Here is a 24450-nt window from a genome sequence, read left to right on the forward strand (position 1 = left end):
ATGGTGGACACCAGCTATCTGGCCCAGCAGGTCAACAGCAGCATTGGCCAGCTGCATGGTCTCTTTGATGAGATTGGTGTTCCTGATCATGAGCGTGAAGCTCGCGAGACCGAGGTACGTTTGGTTCACGGTTAGGAGGTGACGGCTTGCTAACTTGAGTGCAGCTCTTCTCGGCTCTATCCGAGGCCCTCAACAGCCAGGTCCGACTCGTCACTTCTGAGAAGAAGGAGATGATCGACGAGGCAAAGAGGATTATTACTATTATCCGGCAGATGGAGTCTTCTCTCGACGACTCGAAGCGTCGCCGTGACTATGAAGAGGACGATGACTTGGTCATCACATACCCCTTGATGCGATGCTTGCAGGTGCTCAAGGAGAAGCATATTCAGATTGGCCGACTCCACAAGGAGCGGTTTGAGCAAGTCAAGAGTGAGTTTCTCTCACAAACTCGCCCCTATGAGCATCCCGCTAATTATTTGCAGAGCTCGTCCAAGCCCTCGAGTCTTACTCGTCTCACCTTGAGCCCACATTCGTCCAGATCGCACTCCCTCCCACAGCACCGAACCAATCCATCCCCCCGAACTTTGATCTTTCCCCTTCCTACGTCGACAAGCTCGATAGCGAGTTTACGCGAGTATATGAGGAGTATTCTCGTCGCATAGCCACCGTTCAAGCCCTCGCCGACCAGATCATTGGACTTTGGGCGGAACTCGGCGTTCCCCAAGCGCAACAAGACGGCGCCATCGTCAAGTACTACCGCGACGCGCCCGAACAGCTCGGTTTGCATGAGGAGGACATTGATCGCCTGCGCACCAAGCGTGACAGACTCTCAGATGAGAAGAAGAACCGAGAGAGGAAGCTGAAGGAGCTTCGATCTGCTGTTGAAGCACTTTGGATCAAGCTTGGTGTTGATGAGAGTGAGACCAAGCCTTTCCTCAACTCGAACCGTGGCTGCGGCGTCAGGCAGATCAACGAGTTTCAGGATGAGCTGGCACGGTTGAACGAGTTGAAGCGCCAGAACCTCCACCTCTTTGTCGAAGACACTCGCATCAAGCTTCAAGAGCTGTGGGATGCACTGTACTTCAGCGAGGATGAGATGCTCGAGTTCACGCCTGCCTTTTCCGATGTCTATAGTGATGCTCTTCTGGAGGCTCATGAGCGTGAGGTTGCCCGACTTGAGGCTCTCAAGGAGCAGCGCGCACCCACACTTTCTCTGGTTGACAGGCACAAGAGTTTGATCAAGGAACGAGACGATCTCGCGACGTCGAGCCAAGATGCTTCGCGGTTGATGGCTCGAGGTCAGAAGGGCGAGAAGAGAGATCCCGGCAAGCTGCTTCGCGAGGAGAAGATGCGCAAGCGCATTGCCAAGGAGCTGCCCAAGGTCACGGCTGATTTGCGCAAGGCGCTCGCCAGGTGGGAAGACGAGTATGGACGACCATTCCTTGTGTTTGGCGAGAGATACTTGGATGAGTTGGAAGCTGCCGACGGGCCGAGGAAGAACGGCATCCCGCCAAACCGCTCCAAGACACCATCTGGACATCCTCCCTCAGCTATCAAGGCTCCCAAGTCGGTTCCCGCACGCGCTCCTCCCAAGACTATTCCTCCTAGGTCCATGACCAAGACACCCACAGCTGGTGGTACTCTCACTAAGCGCCCTCAACCCCCCGCATCCTCCACCACCAAGGGCAGCCCTTCACGGAGCCCTTCCCGAATCCCTGCACGCGTCCCTCTCTCCAACTTGAAGCATGGAAACAACTCTCCTGAGCGACCCCGGCCAGAGTCGAGAGCCGATTCTTTCCGACAAGCCCCTGCATTGATGAGAGCGCCTCCTCCCAAGATGCGAGACCTTGTGCCTCTGCCTGAGTTTGAGGCTCCTGCAAACCCTTACAAATCAGCTGGCCTAGCGTCAAGCATCGTTCGACATGTTGAGCCTGAGGATGTTTACGATGACCGGCCGCGAACAGAGCGTTCCAACTCTGGTCAGTCCCAATACAGCCAGTCTCAGTATAGCCATCCCAGCTACAGCGAGAGCCACCCTAGCTATAGCGAGGATAGTTATGACGAGCGATTTGCCACCATTCGATCACAGCCCAGCTACCGTCAACCTGTTCAACCGCCACGACAAATTTCTGGCAACTCGATGACCTCGACAAACATTTCAGGGTCCGAGAACTGGGAGACGTACGACGATAATAGCGAGCCTGAACCAGACGCGTCGGACGCCTACTATGCCAAGCTACGGGCAGCTCATAGCAAGCGATTCACCCCCGAGCAAGGTCATCGACCAGGAAGCAGTCAATCCAAGCGCATCCGAGGAATCCCTCCATCGGCATCGTATGGTGGGCCGGTGATGATTGACCAGGATGGCAACCGCATCATCTCTGGAAGTGAGTGGACTGATGAAGACGCCTACTGAGCGTCATGCATGATATGAGTCGATTGCAAAACGAATGATGCAGTAGAATGGCGTCGCCGTTCTAGACGATCGATGATGGATTCACGCAAGCTTTTCATGATGATGCGGGCATCTCGCGACGGCCTTGGGTGAGCTTAAAAAGAGCACCACGAGGACAACACAAAACAAAGCCTGTCTTGTTGCGGCGTTGGCGCATAAAAAGGACATCTCGCCTGCGACTATTCAAGTCAAGACAGGCGTCTTATCATCTCTCCTTTGGACATGTTTGCTCAATACCTCTTTCCGTTCTGACTTTTTATTCTCTTCTTACTGTTCATGTTACATTTCGTCGGGCCCGACGCCAGGTTCTGTATTCTTTTTCTTTTTTTGTCGAGAGCCTGTCTTTTTTGCAGCCTCCCCACTACGAGAGCGAGGCTTTGCTGATAGGAATACTCGGTTGTGTGCCCAGGTTAATGAGGGATGTGCATCGAAAGGGGGCGAGGGCTTTGGAGGGAAGGGTAGGGTAGGGATGGATGGATGGAAGGCGTCCCGGATGGTTGGCGTTTAGTGTATATATGGATGGAGTGAGGTCGAGCTCCTCAGCTAGGTTCTTCAGCGATGCCAATTTCCTTGTTGCTACTTTTGAGTTGTTTCTGTGATATCTGGGATAGCTTGCGAGTGTGGCAGGGTGTCTTACGGCCATAAACGAGCTGGTGGGCTTGAGCGTCCTACGTTACAAAGAGGCTCATAAAGGCTTGGGCTAGAAACTGGTCTATGCACAGTAAATGTATCACCCTGTACGGCACAGAAGAGATGTATGCTGAGTACGGAGTAGCGCTACGGTCATAGTGAAGACCAGTTGGCTCTCAGCGAATAAGCAGTGCGCACTCTATGGCCATGGCAGCTATTCTTGGTACAAGCTTGGCTTTCAGCCTGACAAGACGTCAACGTCGCTTGGAGGCAAGTCATGTGTTTGACTCCAATAAGACACTAGAGGATACAGCCAGGTGATATACCGTCGGAGCGTTCCAGAATCCGGTGAGTGAGCCTCGCCCGACTCCCGGCTTGGCGAGATGATCCCCCGGAGGTGGGGCCGCTGAAGATCGGATCTCGCCCACTTCCCTGAAGCGAGAGAAGCACAGAAGCGAGGGAAGTGATTATAATAGACCTGCAGTAGCTTTGCATTTCGGGATATTCTTGCGACCATGCCAGCTGAGTTCAATTTGTTTCAGGATCCGCTGACATTGCCAGTCAGTCTTTCCTCCTCTTCAGCTCATTTCATTTCCCCTTCACCGTTAATAGAACAACAAGCCAGCCTTACCAGAGTGGGAAACGCTTGTTTTGGTCGACGTCCATTTTTTTCTGTGCCGTTTCTAAAGGACGACGCCACAACTGGGTCTGGCGCAGGGGAGGGGGAGTCTTTTTGTTGCTTGTTTACGTGCGACGGCTCAGGAGGGAGGTTACTCTGGGTTATTACTTTTGGAGAGTTTGTGATTGGGTGTCAATGTCTGTAGGGATGCAGAGGTTGGATGGAAAGGAGGGAGTATGGAGCTGATTTGACATATCTTGACGTTAAAGAGTTCCATTAGATGTTGTCAGCGACATGTCTGCTGTCCTACTTTACATCGTGGCTGAGTGTCTCATCAACGTTGAAGCGCGTAAGTCGTTTGCTCTTCTCACCTGGCGTAGTGCAACGCCAACACTCTCAACATCAGCTAGGCAATCCAGACCACCTCCCGCCTTTCAATATTGACCAGGGCCTTGAACCACCGCCTGGGGGCCCATCACCGTGGAGCACACTTGCAGGCCGATCCTCCGGAATTTGAGACTTGGCGTCACGGGCGCTTGACTTTGAATAGACTTGCGGTTCGTGTTCTGTCCAATGGGATTTGTACAATTCCAAATCGGTTACCCCGTTGGGCTTGTGATGGCTTCGTTGGAGGATGATGGTTGCTGATACGATATTACATGCAGACGCGGCACGACATGACCAAGTTTTCTCCTTGAGAGAGGAATATTCTGTTCCTATGTGTCAATTGTCCATGGATACGGAGTATGCTGCTGGCTACACCGACTTGTTCTTTAGTGGTGATACTCAACTGGAACACAGTCTGCAATGAACTCGCCAGTTCTCAACACCATCATCACCTGAAGTTTCTCTTAGGATAATCAGGCCAGAATGGTCGTGATGGGCTCACCAGACACCAAGCTAAGGGCGTTGGTAAAGATGGACGGAGGCGTCAACGCCTGGCGCTATTCGGCTCCACAACCGAGCTTTTCCTTGATCTACAGCTCAGCTTGAGCAGGTTATGCTAAACCACTTTGGCAGGTTCAAAGACCTTGTGAAAAAAAAGAGAGTCCCCATATGGTCAGGGGTAGGGAAACACATGGCGTCCGGGCAACCCATGTTCGTTTTGTTTCTTCGCTTCGTCCGCGATCGAAGGGGGGTCCCAGGGGGGCTGGAACTGCCGTGCCGAGAGTTCTCGGCGTCCGGGCTGCGGATCAAGGTCCAGAAGTTGAGTATATATCAGTTGGTCCTCTTCGTCGAGTGTTGAAGAGGTTTGCTTGGAACTCACACCTTCTTTCTCCATCTATTCTTCTCTACACCTTTTTATTAGTCTCATTCTACACTCGCTACACACCTTATACTCAAGGATCTTTTACACACCATCGTTTATATCAACACTCACTCATCTCTCAACTTACATTCTATTCAACACTTACAAAGACTCTTTTACACACCAACAATATGAAGCTCTCTACCATCGCGGTAGCCGCTCTCGCGGCCGCCCCCATCTCCGAGGTTGCTGCTCACCCAGGAATGGGAGACACCATCCGTGAGATCAAGCGCATCGCTGCTCGTACTACATGGGGTAGCAGCAACAGTCAGAACAACAAATGGGGTAGTTCTGGTAGCTCGAGCAATGGCGGCAGCAGCTGGAACAGCGGAGGAAGCAGCAGCAGCAGCTGGCCAAGCTCTGGGGGAAGCCAGAGCAGTGGAGGTAGCAGCTGGCCCAGCAGCGGCACCAGTGGTAGCAGCCAGTCTGGGAACGGCTGGTCCGGCGATAGCTTCAACCCCAACCAGCTCCTCGGCGACCTCCGCACTCTCAGCGACAGCTCCCTCACCCGCGTCGGAAGCGACATCAAGAAGATTCTCCAGGGCAGCGGTAACCCCGAGAGCCGGGACCGCTACTTTGGAGTTCCCCCCATGAACACACCTCGCTGCAAGCGAGACACTTGCTGTGTGTGGAAGTACATCTCTGATGAGCTGCACACACTGTTCCAGGGTGACTCTGGTCGCTGCAGCAAGTGGGCTCGTTATGCCGTTCGCATGGGTTTCCACGATGCTGGTACATGGTCTACCAAGACCGCAGCTCAGGGCGGTGGTGCTGATGGTTCCATCATCCTGGCTGGTGAGCTTAGCCGTGGTGAGAACCTTGGTCTTCAGGATATGGGCAAGAAGTACCAGGAGGTTTACACAAAGTATCACGACAACCTTGGCTTCGACCAGGTCACCTACGCCGACCTCATCCAGATGGGAGCCAACATCGCCGCCGTGACATGCCCCCTCGGCCCTCGCGTGCGCTCCTTTGTCGGTCGCCAGGACACCAAGAAGGCTAACCCCAACAACCTCCTCCCCAACGTCAACGGAAACGCTCTCTACCTGATCAACCTCTTCAAGGACAAGACCATCGGCCCTGATGATCTCGTCGCTCTTATCGGTGCCCACACCACCTCTCAGCAGAACCACGTCAACACCGACCGTGCTGGTGATCCTCAAGACAGCACCCCCGGTGTGTGGGATGTCCTCTTCTACAAGGAGACCATTGGAACCGCCCCCGACCGTGTCTACAAGTTGCCGAGTGACGTTGTCCTCTCCAAGCACCCCCTGACCCAACCCGCTTTTGAAGCCTTTGCTGGTGGAAACGGAGCCCAACGTGCCTGGAACGTGGTAAGTTCAACTCTTCCTTCTCCTAAAGAACATTCACTGACTTTTATAGGACTACGCCCGTGCTTACGTCCGCCTTAGCCTTCTGGGCGTCAACAACATCAACGACCTCACAGAGTGCACCAAGGTCCTGCCACAGCCCATCGACGGCTACAAGCATCGCGACGGCAGCCGGTTCAGCAAGTGGCTCCAGAGCGACGACAACTCATGGGACTCGAAGAAGATTTCTCAAGAGGTTGAGAACGGATACACAATCTCGACGCCCGACAACAAGATCCCTACTAAGCGTGGACCCTGGCGCAAGTGGTGGTGATCTACACGGTCATATCCATATGATGCAAAGCACGGCGTTAGGGGTAGTAAGAGCAGGACAAAGGATACGGGACTTGGGCTTATACACATGCCACTTAGAGGCACAATTAATATACCTTTCTAATTCAAAACTCTTCTATACTTGTTGAGGCAATCGATAGTCATGTATGGCGAGTGAGTGAATCAGGATTGAGCCCATCTTCATGGCTCCTTGATTCGTGGCCGCACCTCAAGCCATCGTCCAAAGTATAATAGGTCTCCGCACCTTTCCCTGGCCCTCGTGGTTATACTGACCGCGTCCCAGGTCTTCTCGCTTGCATCTTCGAGAATCAGCTCATTGACCTTCCTCGTCACCATGTTACGAGGCACATCGACGATGATCCTACCTCCGAGAGGTTGTAAGACTGCCTCTATGTTGATTACGTAGAAACTATGATTGTTGAATCTGATCCTCCATTCTTTAATCGGAGCATATTCGTTCGTCATGTTGCACAAGTGCACCTTGTGAGGTTGAGCCACACCGTCCACCTTCTTGCCGAACTCCAGGGCCACGATGGCAATTCGAGGTAAGAGTTCCAGATCCGGGTTAAGAGGGAGGACCTCGGCCGGATACTCATCAGGAATCGCACCATAGCTTTCCATGTGACTCCCGAGACTGCCTCCACGTTCATAGCCTCCCTCTGTTGACGATAGCGACTGGCCTAGAAAAGCCATCAACAGCGCGTCCCAGGTGCCGTCGGAGTACTCGATATAGATACCGCCATCCGCTGCCTTGCCATTCTCAATTGTCCACTGTCCTGTGCTTCCTTGGTTTCTGTGTACGTTGCGTATCCGGCCTTCGTCGGCTTGTCCAAAGATGTAGGCCGTGGCATCACACTCCATCGCCCTCTGCACAAGATGGCCGATGTATCTATCCAGGTTATGGCCCACCGGGACAGTTTCGCCGGCCTCGGGATTGAAAATGACTGTACCGAACAAGTTGGGACCACGGCCGGTTTCTGTCTTGATGGGGTTCTAGCCCGATTTGATGCCTCCAAAGGGGTTTTGTACTGTGGATCGACAGTCTTGGTGCAGCCAGAAAATAAGACCCGACTCGGGGCTGGAGCCTGATCTGTTGTTGATAATTGCTTCGTAAATCCCTGTCTTGTCCCCTTGGTCGAGCAATATGTAGGCGTGGGTGTCTATCCTGAACGGGGACGACGTGAGGCTGAAGAACTTTCCTTTCCAAACTCCAAAATTCCTGATGGGCATGGCCGATACTGGAGGTTTTATGCTGTGTGATGGATGTCTGGATGTGTGTTGTTTGTCATTAGATGACTAAGTTTGCCTGAGTGCGCTGATGCTGTACGTGTTGTGTTGATGGTGCGTTGATGTTGATGGGAGGTTCTGGTCGACATCGGTGTAAGTGCCGGTATGTATGTCTGTATGCCGCTCAATATTCCCGCGATTCATGCTGGGGAGTTACTACTGACGCACCTGGCCAAGATCTGACTAGTCATTGACCAACTGAGAATCGCTTTGCAGCACAGAAGTGCCAACAGAAGGAACGCTGTCAACAGTCCGTCGTGTACAATTACCCATATACACTACCTAGTTCGACCCCTCCTTAGCCGAACAGACAGGAGGAGACAGATAATTATGAGATTAAGCTCTAATTAACGCTCAAGTAAGCCCCAAACATCACCCCTCGGCTGCCCCGTTAACCTGCTCTCGTCTCTCTCCTCTAACCAACAAAGCAAGACTCGTGCCTTCTCTCGTCCGGCATACACCCGCTCCAACAGCCGCCTGAATCGCTCTAATTGCGTACGAATGCACTGTCAAAGAAATAAACTGGTTATCCCTGGCTTCTTCAAAGATCTCTTCCAGCGCCCGCTGCTTCCTCTCGATATGCTCTCCCTTCGTCTCTGGTCCGCTTCGCTTTCTAAACCCATCATCCTCAGTGAACCCTTCTTCGATCTTGTAATTGGGATAGTTCTCGGCTATCCAGGTGCGTGATCTTCGAAAGTCGCATGTGTGCATGGTGATGCGCTCTCGGAGAAGTTCTTTCACCATGGGTTGGAACTCTGCGGAGTGAGACGACATGAGCGAGGAAAAGACGAGGGATGTTGTTTGTAAACAGCGAGCAAGGGGACTAGTGTAGATGATCTCGGGGATAGGTGCACCATCGATGTTGATGAGATTGGTCCAGAAGGTGTTGAGTTCAGCTGCTTGTTGAATGCCTACGTCGGTAAGAAAGGCGTCGAACCAAGTCTCTTTATCGTTTCCATCCTGAAATGATACCCTACTCTACTTTATTGTCAGAATCAGAACCTGAAGGCCGCAGATCAACTCACATTCCAGGCCTCGCTTCCCACCTCAGTATGGACCTTGTTGTGTACTCCAGTTCCATGTCGCGTTAGGTAGAGCAGCTTGTAGCAGACATTCTCGGGGCACGTCTCATTTAGCCATCTCACGTACGCTGTCAGCCGAGCCCAGTCCCGCTGATCTGAAGCGTTGGGATCGTCGGAGGGATATTTCTGACCCGGGATGAGACCCAGGCTGGGCTGAGTGGTGACCTTGCCTTGAGGATACTGATGGGCGATATCCGCAATCTCAACAAAGATGCCGGGCTCGGCCTTGAAAGTCCAGGTGGTCATGCCTTGAGCGGGCAGTATCTCGAGTGGTGTGTTGAGTCAAAGTAGGTCACTGCTAGCATATCATGGTGTTTGACTCAGATAATGACGTAGTTGTTCCGGCAAAATTGTCGCCAGATTCGGACCCGGAAATGCGGGGCTTCCGAACTGAGCGGCATCGGAGCTCCGGTTGGTTTCGGGGCCGGAAGTCGGTGTAAATGAATGTTTTATTTGCTACTAATTCAAATGCCTAACAAAGGAAACCCAGTCTATATCGAAGCAGTAGTGTCCATCCAGCACGTTCCATCCTCTATTCGTTCTTAACATTCTACCCGAAATCACCAATTCCCGTTATTACCGTAAGAACTCACGAAATTCGAACAAAATTGAGTTCAACCGGCGGTCTTGGCGCATTGCTTCCCAGATGATCACTTCCTCATACAGTTAATATGTGGAAGTGATCAATTGAGGGGTAATATCAGAAGATCGGATGTCCCCCCGGGCCATGATTTTTGGAGTTTCTCTTTCATCCGATCTGAAGCTATCACCACCGCGTTTTTCACACAATGCCGCCGCTTGATGAGGTTGATCCTAATGCCGGCTGGACTGTGGCCTCAACACCAAGGAAAAGGCCCGGCCCAAAGCCTAAGCCTCTTGAAGAGCGGAAGGTCAAGAGGATCATGCCAATCCAACGCCCGGAGAGAAGCTATTCACCGGAACAGAAGGCAGAAGTCCTCGTGTGGCTGATCCACGGCCATGTTATAAGAAGAGGGTGGAAGAGGAAACCTACGCTTCGTGATGCCGAGAAGCACTTCAAAATACCCCTAACCACGATCCACGGGTGGCACGTTAAGCGTGAGTCTTTCCTTGAAGAACATATCCGCAGACTTTGCCCTAAGTGGCCGGACCTTGAAGATCGAGTATACCTCTCTTTCTTAGAGCGCCGCGCCCAAGGGAAAGTAGCTACGACCTCCTGGTTCCGCCGGCACGCACAGGCTATTTACAAGGAGTTATACCCGGACCAAGCCTCCCGGTTCCCTTTCTCCACCGGTTGGTGGAGGGGCTTTCTTCGGCGTCATAACATTGTAAAACGACGAGTGACGAAGCAGTCAACTAAGCGGCCAGAGGATTATATCGATATTGTGAATAGATTCTTACGATTCGTTAGACGCATCTCTACATTAGGATTCCAATCTCGGGCTATCACGATGATCCTAAACTCGCCAAAACGCCGCTTTTATCGGCGCCTAATACTCAACCTAGACGAGACCCCAATACCATTTGAGTATCTCGATGGCTTCACTTGGGAAATACGCGGCGCAAAATCGGTCTCTGGGAAAAGCGACCGCAGTGGATGGAATAAGCGCCAGGCCACCTTGATTCTCTATATATTCGCAGATGGCGAATTCAGGCTTCGACCGACTATTATATTTCATGGTACCCCTACCGATGAAGGCGGCCAAAATTACGAGAAGGAGCAGCATCTTTATTCCCCTGACGTCGACGTGGAGTTCAATAAAACAGCATATAATAACGAGGAGCTTTTTTCCTCCTGGATTGACAACAAGCTTCTTCCCCTTATTAAGGGCGAAGAAGAGGATATGTTGCTCGTGATGGATGCAGCCACGTTCCATAAGACCGAAGGGATTAAGAAGAAATTAAGGGATAATAGTATTTCCCTTGCCCTTATCCCCCCTGGCTGTACGAGTCTTTTGCAACCCCTTGACACCGCTATCAACGCTCCTTTTAAGCGGTGGTTACAGGAGGCAACTGACGAGTATGTTGAGCGGATGGAAAGAGAGAAAGGAGAGGATTTTAACTGGTCAGTTAGTGATAAGAGAGTTATGGTTACTCATGTGGTTGCTTCTGCTTTAAAGCGTCTTAATGCACAGTCAGAGATGGTCAAAAAAGCGTTCTTGAACTGCGGAATAAGCGTACGCCCTGACGGGACCGAGGACTGGCTGATCCGGATCAAGGATATACCTTCTGATCAGATTGACTTCACTGGGTGGGAAGAAGCCGAGGAAGTCATCGTCAAAGACGAAGACCCCGTGGATCCCCTATGTGACGAGGAGGAATTCCTAGCTGCCGACGATGACGAGCTTCTTCTGCGTACACGATATCACGAAGAAGTCATCAAGCAGCTGCAAGAGCGGCTGCGGAAGAGGGGCCTCAAGGTATCAGGGAAGAAGGCAGATCTGATCCAACGACTGCGAGATGATGATGACTCGCAAAATCCTCGAGAAGGAGATACGATATATATTAGCTAACTAGACTAGAAGAATCAGCGCCTTCAGAAGTCTTATTGACCTTATTATCTTGCCAAAAGAAGGCTATCCCCTCTTGCCATTCACGTTCCTTTCTTAACCTCCAGTCCATCTTCCTCCACCTCTTTCCTTTGCCTTCTACCTTACAGACATAATTTCCCCTGCCTCATGACATCGTCAACAGGCTTCCTACTGCGCACCCTTACCCAGCCGTAATGAGAGCCTGATTTTACTAGGGAAATGGCCTCTTCTTCACCCGGTGAGGAAGGGAGTCGGTACTCAAGGCGGTAGGTCTGTCCGACCTCGAAGCAGGCTGCGGTCTCAAAGTCATATGTGACATCTAATTAGTTAGCCTCGCATAGCCTTATCATGATCTTCAACACCAAAAACACACATATGATGTCTATGAAGCCGGCGGCAGCCATCTTCGTTATCACGATGTCGGGGGGCAGCTTCAATGCAAGGAGGAGGTTGGAAGTGGGAACAAGCCCCCTACCTATTTTTAGTGCGGAATCAGTTCTGCCGCCCATCCCCGCCCTCTGTGTGGCTTGCCAAGAGACACTAGTTGAACTCAATTTTGTTCGAATTTCGTGAGTTCTTACGGTAGTACGCCAACTTCTCAAAGAGCCAAACTGCCTAACAAAGCAACAAACAAAGCAGCTCCCAATACAGGATTCCCTTCAACTTGGCACCTTAACACAGGCCAAATGCCCATTATCGGCTCAGAGACTGGAGCTGGTTCTCGGAATCCGTGTTGTAAAGGCGCTGCATGCTCTGCTTGTTGATAATAGCAGACGGATGGAACACATTAAAGATGACCGAGACGATCAGCATAAGCGTCGCATCAAAAATGTAGATATAGGCCTCCTTGGCCATAAGCTCCCCGTCCTCGCCCATAACGTACTCGATGACCCTGAAGATGGACCGGACCATGATGAGCGCGCTAGACACGTAAAGAGCGATGAGGAGCTTCTGCCACGGCGAGTGAATCTTGAGGCTGGCTGATGTTGGTTCGTTGTTGATTCGACGGTGGAAGACGATGGCGACAATCCCGAAGAAGCCGAAGAAGATGAGTTGGACAAAAAGACCGACGATGATGACTGTCTGTCCCCTATCACGGGCTGATTTAGTATCGGCTCCTGCGAGCATACCACCACCTGCACCAATGTCAGCCTCTTTGCTTTCTCTAGCGGTTCGTTTCGTGCTCACCCATTCCCTGAGCAAGGATGGAGACTATATCGCCAAACAAAAAGATCTTTGTGAGCCACTTGAGTCTGACCATGGAGAATTTATCAGCTTCGAGGAGTCGGATGAGTCGACCGAGGACCATGTAAATCGAAGCGGCGTAGAACGGGGGACCTAGAAGCAAAAGAAGAGCCTGGATGATGTAGGGACCCTTGGACCATTGTTCAGAGTCTTCGCTCGCGTTGATTGCTCTTCCTCCGTATCCGATTGCCTCGACTGTACATTCAGGATTAGTTTGTTTGTCACGTAGATCGAGGTGACGCTTTGGGTTCCTACCAGCGCAACCGATGACAAAGGGAATAAAGTACCACGACCTCAGGCGTGCGACCTGATAAGCGTGGTAGAAGCCGGATATACCAAAGGCGACAATGAAGATGACGGCGGCAGCCACAGACGGGTCATACTTGTAATAGTCGTTGGCCATGTTGAAGATTCGGTGTTTAGTTTCCTGTAGATGGTTTGTTGCTGTTTTTGTGTGTCAAAATCAAAGCTGATTGTTTGGATGTTGTTGTTTATCCATGGGGAAGATAGCCCAGTCTTAAATGCTTTCAAGTCAACATCTTGACACTGACATCTCGCGAATAAAGGAGAGAAGCGAAAACGAGCATCGCCATCGTCACCTCTCCACGTAAGCAACACGAGAAAGAAGGTCACCAAAGAAGCAACCTTAATGGCTTTAATTTCAGAAAAATGCACGTCGTTTATCGGAAATGTCTATAAGAGCCGTGATCTAACTCTGTTTCAGCTAGATAACCATGTATTAAAAAAAGCTTAGGAGGCTCAGCCTTGAAAATGGGGCTGTCTCGTTATCGGAAGTTGATGCGATTGAACAAGAGACAAGGTTAATGTTGGTCAAGACGAGGAGGCCTTGAAGGGCTGGGTCAAGCTGTGCACGGTTGAGGCTTGGCCTCCACAGTAACCGCTCCTCGTTATCGCATCTCGATATGATTGGTTGGTTCTCTCCCTAGAAGCAATCACTAACGTCGCATGCGGCTTAGTAACACTCGCATGGGTCTTGATCTCATCTCGTCGGGTCTGTCGGGAGTTGCCCGTTCTGCAACGGCCGACAACAAGATCCCGCCGCGTCATCAACTGTGGCTTCTGGTTTGTGTGACGATGGCATGGAGAAGGGAGGGGGGTTCAGAGAAGCTTCTTTTTGACTCTGTAGCCAAGATATTAACACTCCCGGGTCTAGGACTTGCATAACGCCCACTCTTTTTGACATCACACATCACATCAATCATGAAGCGCCTCGGGTATAAGAAATCCCGTAAGGGTTGTTTACGGTGTAAACAACGAAGAGTCAAGGTTGGTAAGTACTCCCCTCGGGTCAGAATGTCCCACTAATTGGTCCTCAGTGTGACGAAAAAGTCCCCTGCACTGCGTGTTGCAGACACGGCGTGCCCTGCAGCCTCGAGGGGTCAGGCTCTGTTACCCCTGAAGTCCCATCGGGTCGAGACCGTGTGCCGGCTAGACAGGTGGGTAGATGCTCCTTTTCATGTAGATCTAAAGTGCTGACAAGCTAGCAACCGTCTTCTTCTCGGTCTTCCTCTGAGAGGAGCAAAGAGCAGAACACACCGCCTACATCCGACTTGTTTTCATGTTTTTCACACTTCCAATTCGAGGCTGCAAACAACCCACAAGATCCAGGTTGGGTATCAGATATCGAACTCACACATCACTACACGGCCAACGCCCATCGGACTCTATACTCACCATGCTGTCACGCATACAACGCACTTCAAAACGATGTCCCAAGGGAAGGCTTTTCTCATCCCTTCCTCCTTCACCAACTCCTCGCCTTCTCCGCCCTCCACTTGGCGTTCCTGAAACCAGAGTCTCGCAACAGATATCTCATACAGGCCTCGCAGCACCAAGGTGTAGCCATCAGTACCATGAACTCGCTCTTGGCAAAGCCTCTACCGCCGAGTGAGTTCCACGCCATGTATGCGACTTCGATATTCGTCGCCATAAGCGCTTTTGGTACCTATCCCAGCTGCGACAGGTATCAAGAATCATTCCGTGCCATCGATGGCCTGGTCGACATATTCATCCTCATCCGTGGCATGAACATTCTCCTCCGCTCATCTGGTGAGGAGTTACGAAACGGGCCCTTGAAGGGTTTACTGAGCGGGTGCGATTGTCCACCTTTCGAAAACATTGGCTGTCTCAAGACGGTGGCTTCCAAGCTAGGAGATCTCCTACCAGCTGTACAAGACCAATTACCCTTGCTCGACACCGAAGATGGACAGCTCTGTGTAGACACCATCGCTGGGTTTATTGAAACCATCTCGAGGATCACCAGCACCCCCAGGTCGGCGCCAACACCCGAGCTGAGGGTCGTCTTTGCCTGGCCCATGGGCCTCTCCAACACCTTTCTGTCACTCTTGAGAAACTGCGAGCCACTGGCTCTGGTGGTTCTTTCTTACTATTGTGTGTTGTTGCATTCGCGAGAACCAAAGTACTGGTTTCTCCAAGGCTGGACGAATGCGCTGATGAAGGTTGTGGAGGCAAAAGTGGTTGGTACACGATGGGAGGGACTGATACAATGGCCGTTGCAAGTGATGGGAGAAAATGAGACGGCGACGGGGACATTAGGGGAGGACCCGGAGTCTCGCGCCGCCCAGGAGGTAACATATCCGATGTGTTGACCAGGAGCAGATGCTTTTGCTGTAAAGATAAGAGAGTTAGTTGCTATAGATAATACCTTTATCGAATCCTCACTTTTCACCATTTTCCATTTTCCATCACGGAGAAAGCTTTCCTTACAGATATAGCACTATCAGATCATATTAGAACTTTAATTGTCGGAAAAGAAAGAGACCAAACCACTGTGTTAGCATTGTGATATGATGCTATGACGTGTCGATAATGTGTTCTTTATTATAATTGAAGCCTGACCCTTGATGAGTTAACTGAATCAGAAGATCGCATTATTCTACTCTCGGGGATGATACCCTGGAGCTCTTCCACGGCATGTATCCTATCCTTGACCGCCTAGTATCCCCAAATTCAGGCTTTGGGCGGCCAAAGTTCAAAAGCTATGCTTGGAAAATCGAATGAGACCAAATCTATACTGCGGCGATTCATAGGGCACCGTATATTTGTCTTGAGAATGGTGTATTATTATCATTAATGTCACATAGGCTATCAGTCAAAGTTAGAGTTCCCTATGCACCAGAAGAGACAATAAAGTTTTCTCCCTTGAATAAAAGTATTAGCCTTGCTATCACAGATCCGTTCCACCTGCCGAGTCCCACGTACTACCTGTTCTGACCGCGTTTGTAGTTCTCGGCTCATTGTAAAGGTAAAAGTCCCCGAGCTTACAAGACTTGATTTGAAATCAAGTCACTATTTACTTGGAATCACAGACGTCAAGAGTCATTTGGTTTATTCCAAGGTGGTATCTCGTGCTTATCTTATACTCGATATTGTGGAGGCGCGGATCGGGTCAAGATGCTTCGGCCGACCGGTTCGTCGGACCATCCGATTAACAACCACAACACCGTCTGTGCATGTAGGTGCCTTACCATGTCTTGTATGGCGTGTATTTTAAATAGCATGGTTGATTGATATATAAACCTGGCCTGTCCTTCAAACAATTCAATCATCAATCCACACTTCACCCACTCGCACACTTACACCTCAACACCACCAAACAACAATCACCATGCCTTCCTACGCCATCACAGGAGCCTCCAAGGGCATCGGCTCCGAGTTCGTCCGCCAACTCTCCCAAGATCCCTCAAACACCGTCTTCGCCATCGTCCGCGACCCGGAACTCCCCAAGCTCAAGTCCCTCGCCGAGCCCAGCAACGTCCACCTCATCAAAGGCGACGTCACAGACCCTGCCTCTATTCTCTCTGCTGCATCTCGAGTCTCTGAACTCAGCGGCGGAAAGCTTGATGTGCTCATCCACAACTCCAACGCCAATGACATGGAGACCATTGGATATTCGCCATCCCAGGTCCCCTTTGATGTTGATGCTACAAAAAAGTTTTTCGATCTTTCTTTTCACACTGCCATCTACGGTGGTCTCTGGACGACGAATGCTTTTCTGCCGCTCATTGAGAAGGGAACTGAGAAAAAGATTGTCCACATCTCGAGTGGCATGGCTGATATCGACCTCATCCGAAAGGCAGGCATCAGTCATACCATTGCCTACGCGGTTGCCAAGGCCGGCATGAATGTTCAAATCGCCAAGTACGCCGCTGAGCTTGCCCCCAAGGGAATCAAGACGCTCGCCCTGAGCCCCGGATGGGTCGACACATATGATGGACCCCGTAAGTCTCCCTGCCAGTCTATGAGTAATTACTGATCTGAATCCTTGTTAGTGCCAAAGCCTGCAGAGTGGATCCAGATGGTCGAGGCCTTGAAGGCACAGTTTGTCAAGGTTGCTCCAGAGCTCAACGGGCAGATCAGTCCCGAGGAGAGTGTTACCAAGCAGCTTGAGGTTATCGCCAACTTGAACGAGGAAACGAGCGGCTCGTTCTTGAGCCACCGAGGACTCGTGGGTGAATACTAGGAGCATGTACAGATATCGTGTAAATGGTCACAAGGGGATCACATGTATAGACGGAGGAACTAGAAGGACATTGGTACTAGTATGATGATTCGATAGTGTATTGATCAACATACATACATATACATTCATTGGATACCCCCATTTCTTCCAAATCCATTCACAACCTCGTTCCACCAAAGCTCATCAAAAATCTGACCATGAGTAAGAAGCGGAACATCGGCCATTTCTTGTCTCAAGCCAACAGCCCCCTCCCACATGTCGTCGCTCTGCTCAACAACCACATCCTCGCCCACCTCCCATGGATCAACACCTGTAGAGTCCTTGAGGCGCTTATCGTAGCACTTTGCAAATAACTTGACTCTAGAGTGAAACACGTTGAATAGCTCCAACTCCTTGTCCCCCTCGGGAACGTTTCTCGCCGTCTTTTCCAGCCTATTCCTCACCTCGGATATGAGCTTGAGAAAGTTACCCTCTGCAAGGATACCTCGTACAGCTGTCTGGTTAACCGGCTGATCCTTTTCACCCAGAAGAGACTGGACAAGTGCCCAAGTGGACTTTGCCAAAATCTCAAAAGTCGTCCAGACCCGGTCCAGCGTGACAAACGTGATTTGTCGAACTTCTGCCTCTGGGGTATTGATCAAGTTTTCAATTATTGATCTGCTCAGTTTGAGAGCCCGCCATAGCATGGTGCTTCTTCTGGCAGCTGTGCTTTCGGAAACCCAGAGACTTTCTACGAGGCAAAATCGCAGGGTGGACAACTCGGCGCATTCAATCTCCATTTGTAGGAAGCGCTCTGGATCGCAATTAGCATATAAAACGAAGAAGTAATTGCTAACTCACCAACAGGCTTGGGAGAGCCAACGAGAGCTCTTGCTACTGAGCTCTTCAGCTCCTCGAGCTCACGAGTGTATCTAATGCTGAGGACTTGTGTAAGAACTTCAGCTCCGGCCGATTGATACACAGTCTTGTGCGCGTGGTGATCATCATCCACTTTACTCATGAATGACTGTAAGCGAGCAAGATGCCCAGCCCACGGGTCACTCGTGCATGTGGTTGAAGCAGCCAGCTCCCGAGAACAATCCTCCACCTGCTTACTATGCGGGAGACCCACTGGCTTGTTCAGCATGAACCTCAGACTTTGGCACATGATGAGTTAATACTTTGATCTATCAGCGGAAAGTGTACTTACCTTCCAGACAGCCAAAACGTCCCGAGAACAGCATGTTGTTCCTCCGGCGTTAAACCCGGCTTCTTGTCTAGATCTAGGTCGTACACCATAGCTGTGCACAACTGAACGAACATCACAGCCTCCCTCTTGCCGATATGGAGAGGATGGCGATACCACGCAGCATATACAAGAAGACCCTGCAAGAGATCCAAACTTCTCTCGGCGTTTCGGATGATCTTTGAGGTGATCTGATCCATGATCTCGTTGTATATACGTTTGCGAAGAGGGTGCTGAAAGTCCATGGTGACTCCAAGAATGCAAAGGCAGAGAAAGGGGTTGTGGGCATGAAGATCGACAGCCGACTTTTCAAGCTCAACGACAACAAATGGGAACTTTGCCGTCCAGTTGGATTTGAAGTCGTTTATAAGAGATTCCGCCTCATTCGTGCCAATCAACTCGTGTAACACGGTAACTGGTGGTTCATATGGGGTAGCATCTTGAGCGTCTACCACAAGTTCATCCAAGGGATAGTCTTCAACTGGGCCACCCGAAGACACAGTAGAGGTTGAAGCAGTGCTAGTCTGAGGTTCGTTCTGCTTGGTCAAGTGTGAGATCTGAGCCATGAGGCCATCAATCTTGCTCTCGAGAGCCTCCACTCGACTACATCAAATCAGTAATGCCCATACCAATCATGGAAATGCAGAAAATACCCTGTAACTCTTTGCTTTCGTCTCCTTTCGGGCATATTCTGATACTCGCAGTGCTTACCCAAACGGGAGCACCGCTCACACCGGCCATTGGCATGAGGAGTGCATTTCAGCTTAGCCGATGTGCATGACACGCAAGCGCGACGCTTGGCGATCGAATCAGGAGCCATCGGGTCCTCTCTCTTTTTGGTAAAGCAGCAAAAGATGGAGGTGAAGTTGCACCCGTCGGCCGATCGAAGTAATGAAGGGATCGGGTCGGGTCTTGAAGTATCCGACCCGAGCCGTGCTTGTTATGTCAGCGCTTGCATCCTCGCCATTGGCTAGATTGGCTGCCGACCCAGTGTACGGAGTAAGCAGACAGCATCGGCTGGTCGGAGCGTCCGAAGGCCGATACGGATCCATGTACTTGATGGCACCAGACCGACCCTCTAGGCACTCAATTTGCCATCTATATAATTTTGTTTAATATTGAAAGAGTAATAATGTGTAGTCGCTTGAATAATACCCGAATGCAAACTTGTAACTCCCTCCCGCGGTTTTACGCAGACTCACCCGGCTCCTACACAAAGCTTCTGTCAAGCCATCATCCACGGCAATGAGCCAAACACCAGTCGCGATGTCTCTCACAGAATTGCCGACCCAGCTCTAAGCAAGCTCAACAGGCTCCTTCTTGGGTGCATTATCGGCAAGCTCCTGTGGATTATCCTTGACCTCAACCTCATGGACAGCAAGAGCAGCATTTGGCGGAGTGTCAGAGTACGGTGTGCCAGCCTGCTGACCAGGCTGCAGAGCTTCTTTGTTGCTGTTGTCGTCGCGAGGTGTCGCTTCGTACTCGGGAGGGCTCACATCCTGACCCTTCTTCTTTCTCCTCATTCGGAGGAAGAGAAGAATCGCCACGGCGAAAAGAGCAACAGCGCCAACACCTCCGACCACACCGCCGACAATAGCACCGGTGTTGGTCCCCGAACCGCCAGAATCGTTGGACTCTGTGGCGGCCGGGGAAGAACCCTTGGTAGCTGTGCCACCGCTGCCTTCAGCCGTTGACTCGGCCTCGTCCTGGGAATTGAAGAGAATGCTGACTTGATCGCCACTCATGGTGAAGAAGTCCCTGCCCTCTTCACCCTTGTACGTGAGAGCGGCGCTCATCATAGTCGTGATATCGACGTCGTTGCACGAGTAATCGATCGTGTTTCCTTCCCAAGAAATGGTATTGCAGTATGGGCCGTCCTCCGCTGTGCTGTGCTTTGTTAGTCAAAACATGTCTATGAGCTCGAGTGTGAGAGCCTCACCATTTCAAGATGTAGTTGTCAACCTCGCATCCATCTGTGCACTTTTTCGAAGTAAAGTACTCTCTCGAGTTGTAGCATGTCGAATACCATTGGCATGATGTTTCGCCGCAGCAAATGACTCGTTTGTGCGATGGTGTCTGTTGAGCAGCTGCCGGGAAGAAGTAGCAATAGTCATCGTTTGGACAGCCAAGGCTGGCACCAGGACGCTCAGAGATGAATCCGCAGATGCCGTCCGGTGCCCTAGTGACTGTCATATCTTCATATTGTCGCCGGTCAAGGTCTTCGAGTGAAGGAGCAGGGGTCTGCATTGAGCCATAGTCGTTTATCAAGCCCATGATGCCGGCCGAGGTGATGGTAGGAATTGAGTCGTTGAGATTGAGTCACAAGTTAATTGAGTACAATCAGGCGTCAGGTATACAGACAATCCTAATGTTCGGGGCGAGAGGCGAGAAGCTCAAGAGATGACGGTGATAATATTGAGTGCTGAGGGTGTAATACGGCAGCGGATGAACCACACAAAATCGCAGAAAAAGAAGAATCAAGCCCTCATCAGCACCACAGACAATTCAGCAGCAGGAAGAAAAACGAGGGCAGAAAAAAGAGTATAAAAAGGTTCCAGAAATATGAGCAGTCCCATCCACCTAGCCAGCACAGCCAGCCACTCCCTGAACCAACGGATCCTTCACCTCCCAGAAAACCAGACCACCCCATGCAGCATAGCCCTATAAGGCTCCAGACAGACAGATTTGATACGGCGACATGTCGGAGCTGAGCAGGCATGCCTCCATCGCGACGCCCGAACCCTTGTTGTTGTGATTACCCTTTTAGGTTGAATTCTGCGCTCAGGATCAAACCAGCATCAGCCAACGGACGAATCAGCTTGGCGTATGCAGGGTGCAAGGCAGAACACTGCTTTGAACAATTGGTCCCCGTAAGATATTCTCTGCTCGAGATAAAACTGGTGCTTATGCTTGGCATGCCATCCTCTCGTGTTTAGTTCTTCGGAGCTGAAAATGGTTTGACCATTAATGCTCGCAAAAGTTCCACTCATGGCGTCGTATCTCGCCCTCGGCTGCCTCTTGAATCACACTCCGCTCAGCCATGAGCTCCTCTCGGATCTTCTTGGCATCTGTCAGGGTGATGGGGAAACCCATGTTGTTGATAACCATCTCTGTCACCTCTGGCGGTAGCTTGCCAAGGCGGTCTCCGGGTATTGTCTCCTCGCTCCACCAATGCTTCTGCTGAGGCGGCACATTGGCTGTCGAGATGATGGGCATGACAGGGTCGATGAGGAACAGAGCCAGGATCTTGCGGTGGCCAGGCCGCGTTTTGTCAGCTAGCTCAAAGGGGCTGACGTGGTGTTGGTATACGTTGGGGAAGAAGAGCATCCGGTCCTGGCGTGTGAGCACACTTCCAATGTTCTGCACGGTGTCTCCTTGCGAGTCAATGTCAAAAGTACGCATAATAGAAGTATGATCGTCCTGTTCGTAGCTGAGCTCCATCGAGAGGTCATCCCCATCGGCAATCGTGCGAAAGTCGAGTTGACAGTCAGTGATGTTGTCGCAGTCATAGTAGTAGAGAGCGGTTGCGCAAATGTGCTCATTCAGCTGGCCCTCAATATGCCAAGAGCCGCCATCGTACTTGGGCTTCTCGGGGGTGAGGTGGATGTTGGCAAGCTTGACAATGACCTGGATGCGAGATTTGCCTCCAAAGAACTTAGAGGTTTTCACGTCGCTGGTCTTGAGCTTGAAGAGATCCTCCAAATCCTTCTTGGGCTGCGGCTGATAGACCGGATGTTTAGAGTTGAACCATTCTTTGTCAAGCCTCTGACGCTCTGAACTTTCGTACCATTCCTCGTCTTCTTCATCCTCTTCCCGAGGCTGCTCGCCTTCGTTTACCGGTCGCTTCACAGGGGAGCAATAAGAATACCGCCCGGCACTGCATTCGTCAGCCTGGCAGTCGGTGCCGACGCGAGTCGCCACGACACGTTGAACTTGATATTCGTCATACCATTTGTGGATGACGTCCCAGGCAGGTAGAGATTTTGCAATGATTTGTTCGATGATGGGGTAGAGAGGAGCATGCTGAACTGGGTGGAGGTTGTTGATGTAGCTGTCAATGCGTGGGTGCTCGCCGGTCAAATCAATGTCACAGGGAAGCCATTGAAAGCGAGTTGAGGAGATAGCAGTCGGGTGACTGCTACGGCCGTACCTGGGTTCTGGCCTGGGCGTCTCGGGCAACTCAGGGAGCACATCACCCGTGCCACAATGCTCGAGACAATTCTCGACGTTGATGCGCTTGTTGGGGAGAATGTGCGAGCGTCCATAGACAAGGGGCAACAGTGAAGGATGAACAAGGTCAAGGACCTTTTCATCACTTCCGGGATGCCAGTCCTTGTGCTTTTCGGGAACGTTTTCAAGAGGAGCGACAGCAGCCTTGAGAGCCTCTCGAAGCTCCTCAGGGATGAGCTTGTCAGACTTGATGGCGGCTGAGCTATAGTCCATGACCGGGATGAGACCCGTCTCTTGATAGAGCTTGGCCTTTTCGCGCAGCTCTAGGATACACTGCCATAATTGTCAATCATGTCCACCATCTTTCAATATCAATTCCAGCACTTACAGCGTCGGCCATTGCCTCGGAAAAACTGGCATGCTCATGAAACTCGGCCCAAGGCATCTCGAGAACCTCCTTGGCCCATCTTGCAGAAATCTCTGGGTCCTGGACCTTGACCCACCACTCTGGTTTGTTGGTGATGTCCTCAATGAACTTGAGCATGCATTTCTCACGGATGGTGAGAGTAATAGCACTAAAACCATAGTCACTCAAAAGACCTGGGAAGCGGCCTACAGGTTTGTAGTTCTGAGGCAGTCCAAGGCCAATGACGGCAATCTTTTCGTCGCTAGACATGATAAAATGTGACAATGGGATTTCAGTTGGTGATTTTGATTGAATTGGTTAAAGAACAATCGACCAGCAATGGGCGTCTTTTATGTAAACTCCAGAGATGTCGTTGAGAGGCGTCGAAACGCGGTGAGTGCTGGAGGATTCCGACCAACAAGGCACCAGCGTCCACTCAGGGTTCAGCTCAAGCCCCATGCACACTGGCTTTGGCTGTGAGGCCCACCGGGCTTGCTCGGCGCTTGCCAGAAGCAGGAACGGCGTCACCATGAAGTTGAGGGGGAGAGATTAGGCATGCGGAGCGCGACGGGAGTTCACGGCTGAGCGTGTGGACGCGATGAGGTCGTCACGCGAATCACGCGAAGTCACGTTACCAGCCAAGCCTGCTGCTGCCTCTGGGGCAAGGCAGCAACTCGGCTCTCGTCTCCATATGTACCTAGTAGACCTTGATGACTCGGCCCAGGGACTCACAGATGGGGAAAGCTTGAGCTCTACGGATGGAACATGGCAATGTCGGTGAACAACTCACCATCCATGCATATTTCGCTCAGCGGACAACTAATTCCAGCTTCATCACGGCACATTGTTCCTCCGACCCGCCAAGCCTCGTCAGCAGGTTTCCGTTGGACAAATGGGACGAGATCAAATGCATCATTACCTTGCCTCGGGATCTTTACGTGACCCCGTGTTGGTCATGTCACAATGTGTTGGCTCGCTTCCCCAGGTTTTTTTTTTCTCCTCGCGGCTCTTGACACGGGAGTGAGATGCGCCGATGAGATATAGGAGATGTTGTGGGCCCGGGGCTCAAGGAGTGTTTTCCGGGGGCGTGTCGGACAATCATCATATGTTGAGCTATTGCCCGTTGTGGTGATTTTAATGAGAGACTTCTTTTTGCTCGGGACTGGTAGCCGATAATGAGAGCCCCTGAAGCTCTTAGATCTTGTCTCTGTTGTTCATAAATCTTGTGTGAATGGCTTCCATCAACTTCCCTCTCAACAACTCATCATTTACAGCCGGGAAATCTTCGTCCAAAAGGGGATAAACACCATTCCCTCCCATTCCCTTGAGCAACTGCCTTGACTT

At 51.2% G+C, this 24450-nt stretch overlaps 10 protein-coding genes across 10 annotated transcripts; 5 read left to right on the forward strand and 5 right to left on the reverse strand.

Moving 5' to 3' along the window:
• On the forward strand, positions 1-2416 carry NECHADRAFT_43873 (uncharacterized protein; the record flags this gene model as incomplete). The annotated part of the gene is made up of 4 exons (XM_003044814.1): positions 1-114; positions 165-429; positions 483-1983; positions 2056-2416. The coding sequence occupies 4 exons, from the start codon at positions 1-3 to the stop codon at positions 2414-2416; spliced, it is 2241 nt and encodes a 746-aa protein (XP_003044860.1).
• A 3061-nt stretch (positions 2417-5477) lies between these two features.
• Positions 5478-6537, forward strand: NECHADRAFT_4582 (uncharacterized protein; the record flags this gene model as incomplete). Its single annotated transcript, XM_003044815.1, has 2 exons — positions 5478-6347; positions 6397-6537. Coding segments are annotated over 2 exons (1011 nt in total), but the record flags the coding sequence as incomplete, so codon positions are not given.
• A 1799-nt stretch (positions 6538-8336) lies between these two features.
• NECHADRAFT_43219 (uncharacterized protein) lies at positions 8337-9292 on the reverse strand (the record flags this gene model as incomplete). The annotated part of the gene is made up of 2 exons (XM_003045216.1): positions 8337-8942; positions 8990-9292. 2 exons carry the CDS (start codon positions 9290-9292, stop codon positions 8337-8339), a joined length of 909 nt encoding a protein of 302 aa, XP_003045262.1.
• A 542-nt stretch (positions 9293-9834) lies between these two features.
• On the forward strand, positions 9835-11538 carry NECHADRAFT_81850 (uncharacterized protein; the record flags this gene model as incomplete). Its single annotated transcript, XM_003044816.1, has 1 exon — positions 9835-11538. The coding sequence occupies one exon, from the start codon at positions 9835-9837 to the stop codon at positions 11536-11538; it is 1704 nt and encodes a 567-aa protein (XP_003044862.1).
• A 711-nt stretch (positions 11539-12249) lies between these two features.
• On the reverse strand, positions 12250-13204 carry NECHADRAFT_44031 (uncharacterized protein; the record flags this gene model as incomplete). The annotated part of the gene is made up of 3 exons (XM_003045217.1): positions 12250-12692; positions 12745-12996; positions 13057-13204. The coding sequence occupies 3 exons, from the start codon at positions 13202-13204 to the stop codon at positions 12250-12252; spliced, it is 843 nt and encodes a 280-aa protein (XP_003045263.1).
• An 818-nt stretch (positions 13205-14022) lies between these two features.
• On the forward strand, positions 14023-15431 carry NECHADRAFT_81852 (uncharacterized protein; the record flags this gene model as incomplete). Its single annotated transcript, XM_003044817.1, has 2 exons — positions 14023-14092; positions 14431-15431. The coding sequence occupies 2 exons, from the start codon at positions 14023-14025 to the stop codon at positions 15429-15431; spliced, it is 1071 nt and encodes a 356-aa protein (XP_003044863.1).
• A 1019-nt stretch (positions 15432-16450) lies between these two features.
• On the forward strand, positions 16451-17305 carry NECHADRAFT_94545 (uncharacterized protein; the record flags this gene model as incomplete). Its single annotated transcript, XM_003044818.1, has 2 exons — positions 16451-17063; positions 17115-17305. 2 exons carry the CDS (start codon positions 16451-16453, stop codon positions 17303-17305), a joined length of 804 nt encoding a protein of 267 aa, XP_003044864.1.
• Positions 17306-17364: 59 nt separating this feature from the next.
• NECHADRAFT_81854 (uncharacterized protein) lies at positions 17365-19350 on the reverse strand (the record flags this gene model as incomplete). Its single annotated transcript, XM_003045218.1, has 5 exons — positions 17365-17381; positions 17502-18098; positions 18146-18441; positions 18495-19049; positions 19160-19350. 5 exons carry the CDS (start codon positions 19348-19350, stop codon positions 17365-17367), a joined length of 1656 nt encoding a protein of 551 aa, XP_003045264.1.
• Positions 19351-19825: 475 nt separating this feature from the next.
• Positions 19826-20804, reverse strand: NECHADRAFT_81855 (uncharacterized protein; the record flags this gene model as incomplete). The annotated part of the gene is made up of 2 exons (XM_003045219.1): positions 19826-20417; positions 20470-20804. 2 exons carry the CDS (start codon positions 20802-20804, stop codon positions 19826-19828), a joined length of 927 nt encoding a protein of 308 aa, XP_003045265.1.
• Positions 20805-21494: 690 nt separating this feature from the next.
• On the reverse strand, positions 21495-23265 carry NECHADRAFT_22286 (uncharacterized protein; the record flags this gene model as incomplete). The annotated part of the gene is made up of 2 exons (XM_003045220.2): positions 21495-23033; positions 23089-23265. Coding segments are annotated over 2 exons (1716 nt in total), but the record flags the coding sequence as incomplete, so codon positions are not given.
• Positions 23266-24450: the final 1185 nt, after the last annotated feature.

The sequence above is a fragment of the Fusarium vanettenii genome, assembly GCF_000151355.1.
Source record: "Fusarium vanettenii 77-13-4 chromosome 6 genomic scaffold NECHAsca_20_chr6_4_0, whole genome shotgun sequence".
NCBI classification, from domain to species: domain Eukaryota; kingdom Fungi; phylum Ascomycota; class Sordariomycetes; order Hypocreales; family Nectriaceae; genus Fusarium; species Fusarium vanettenii.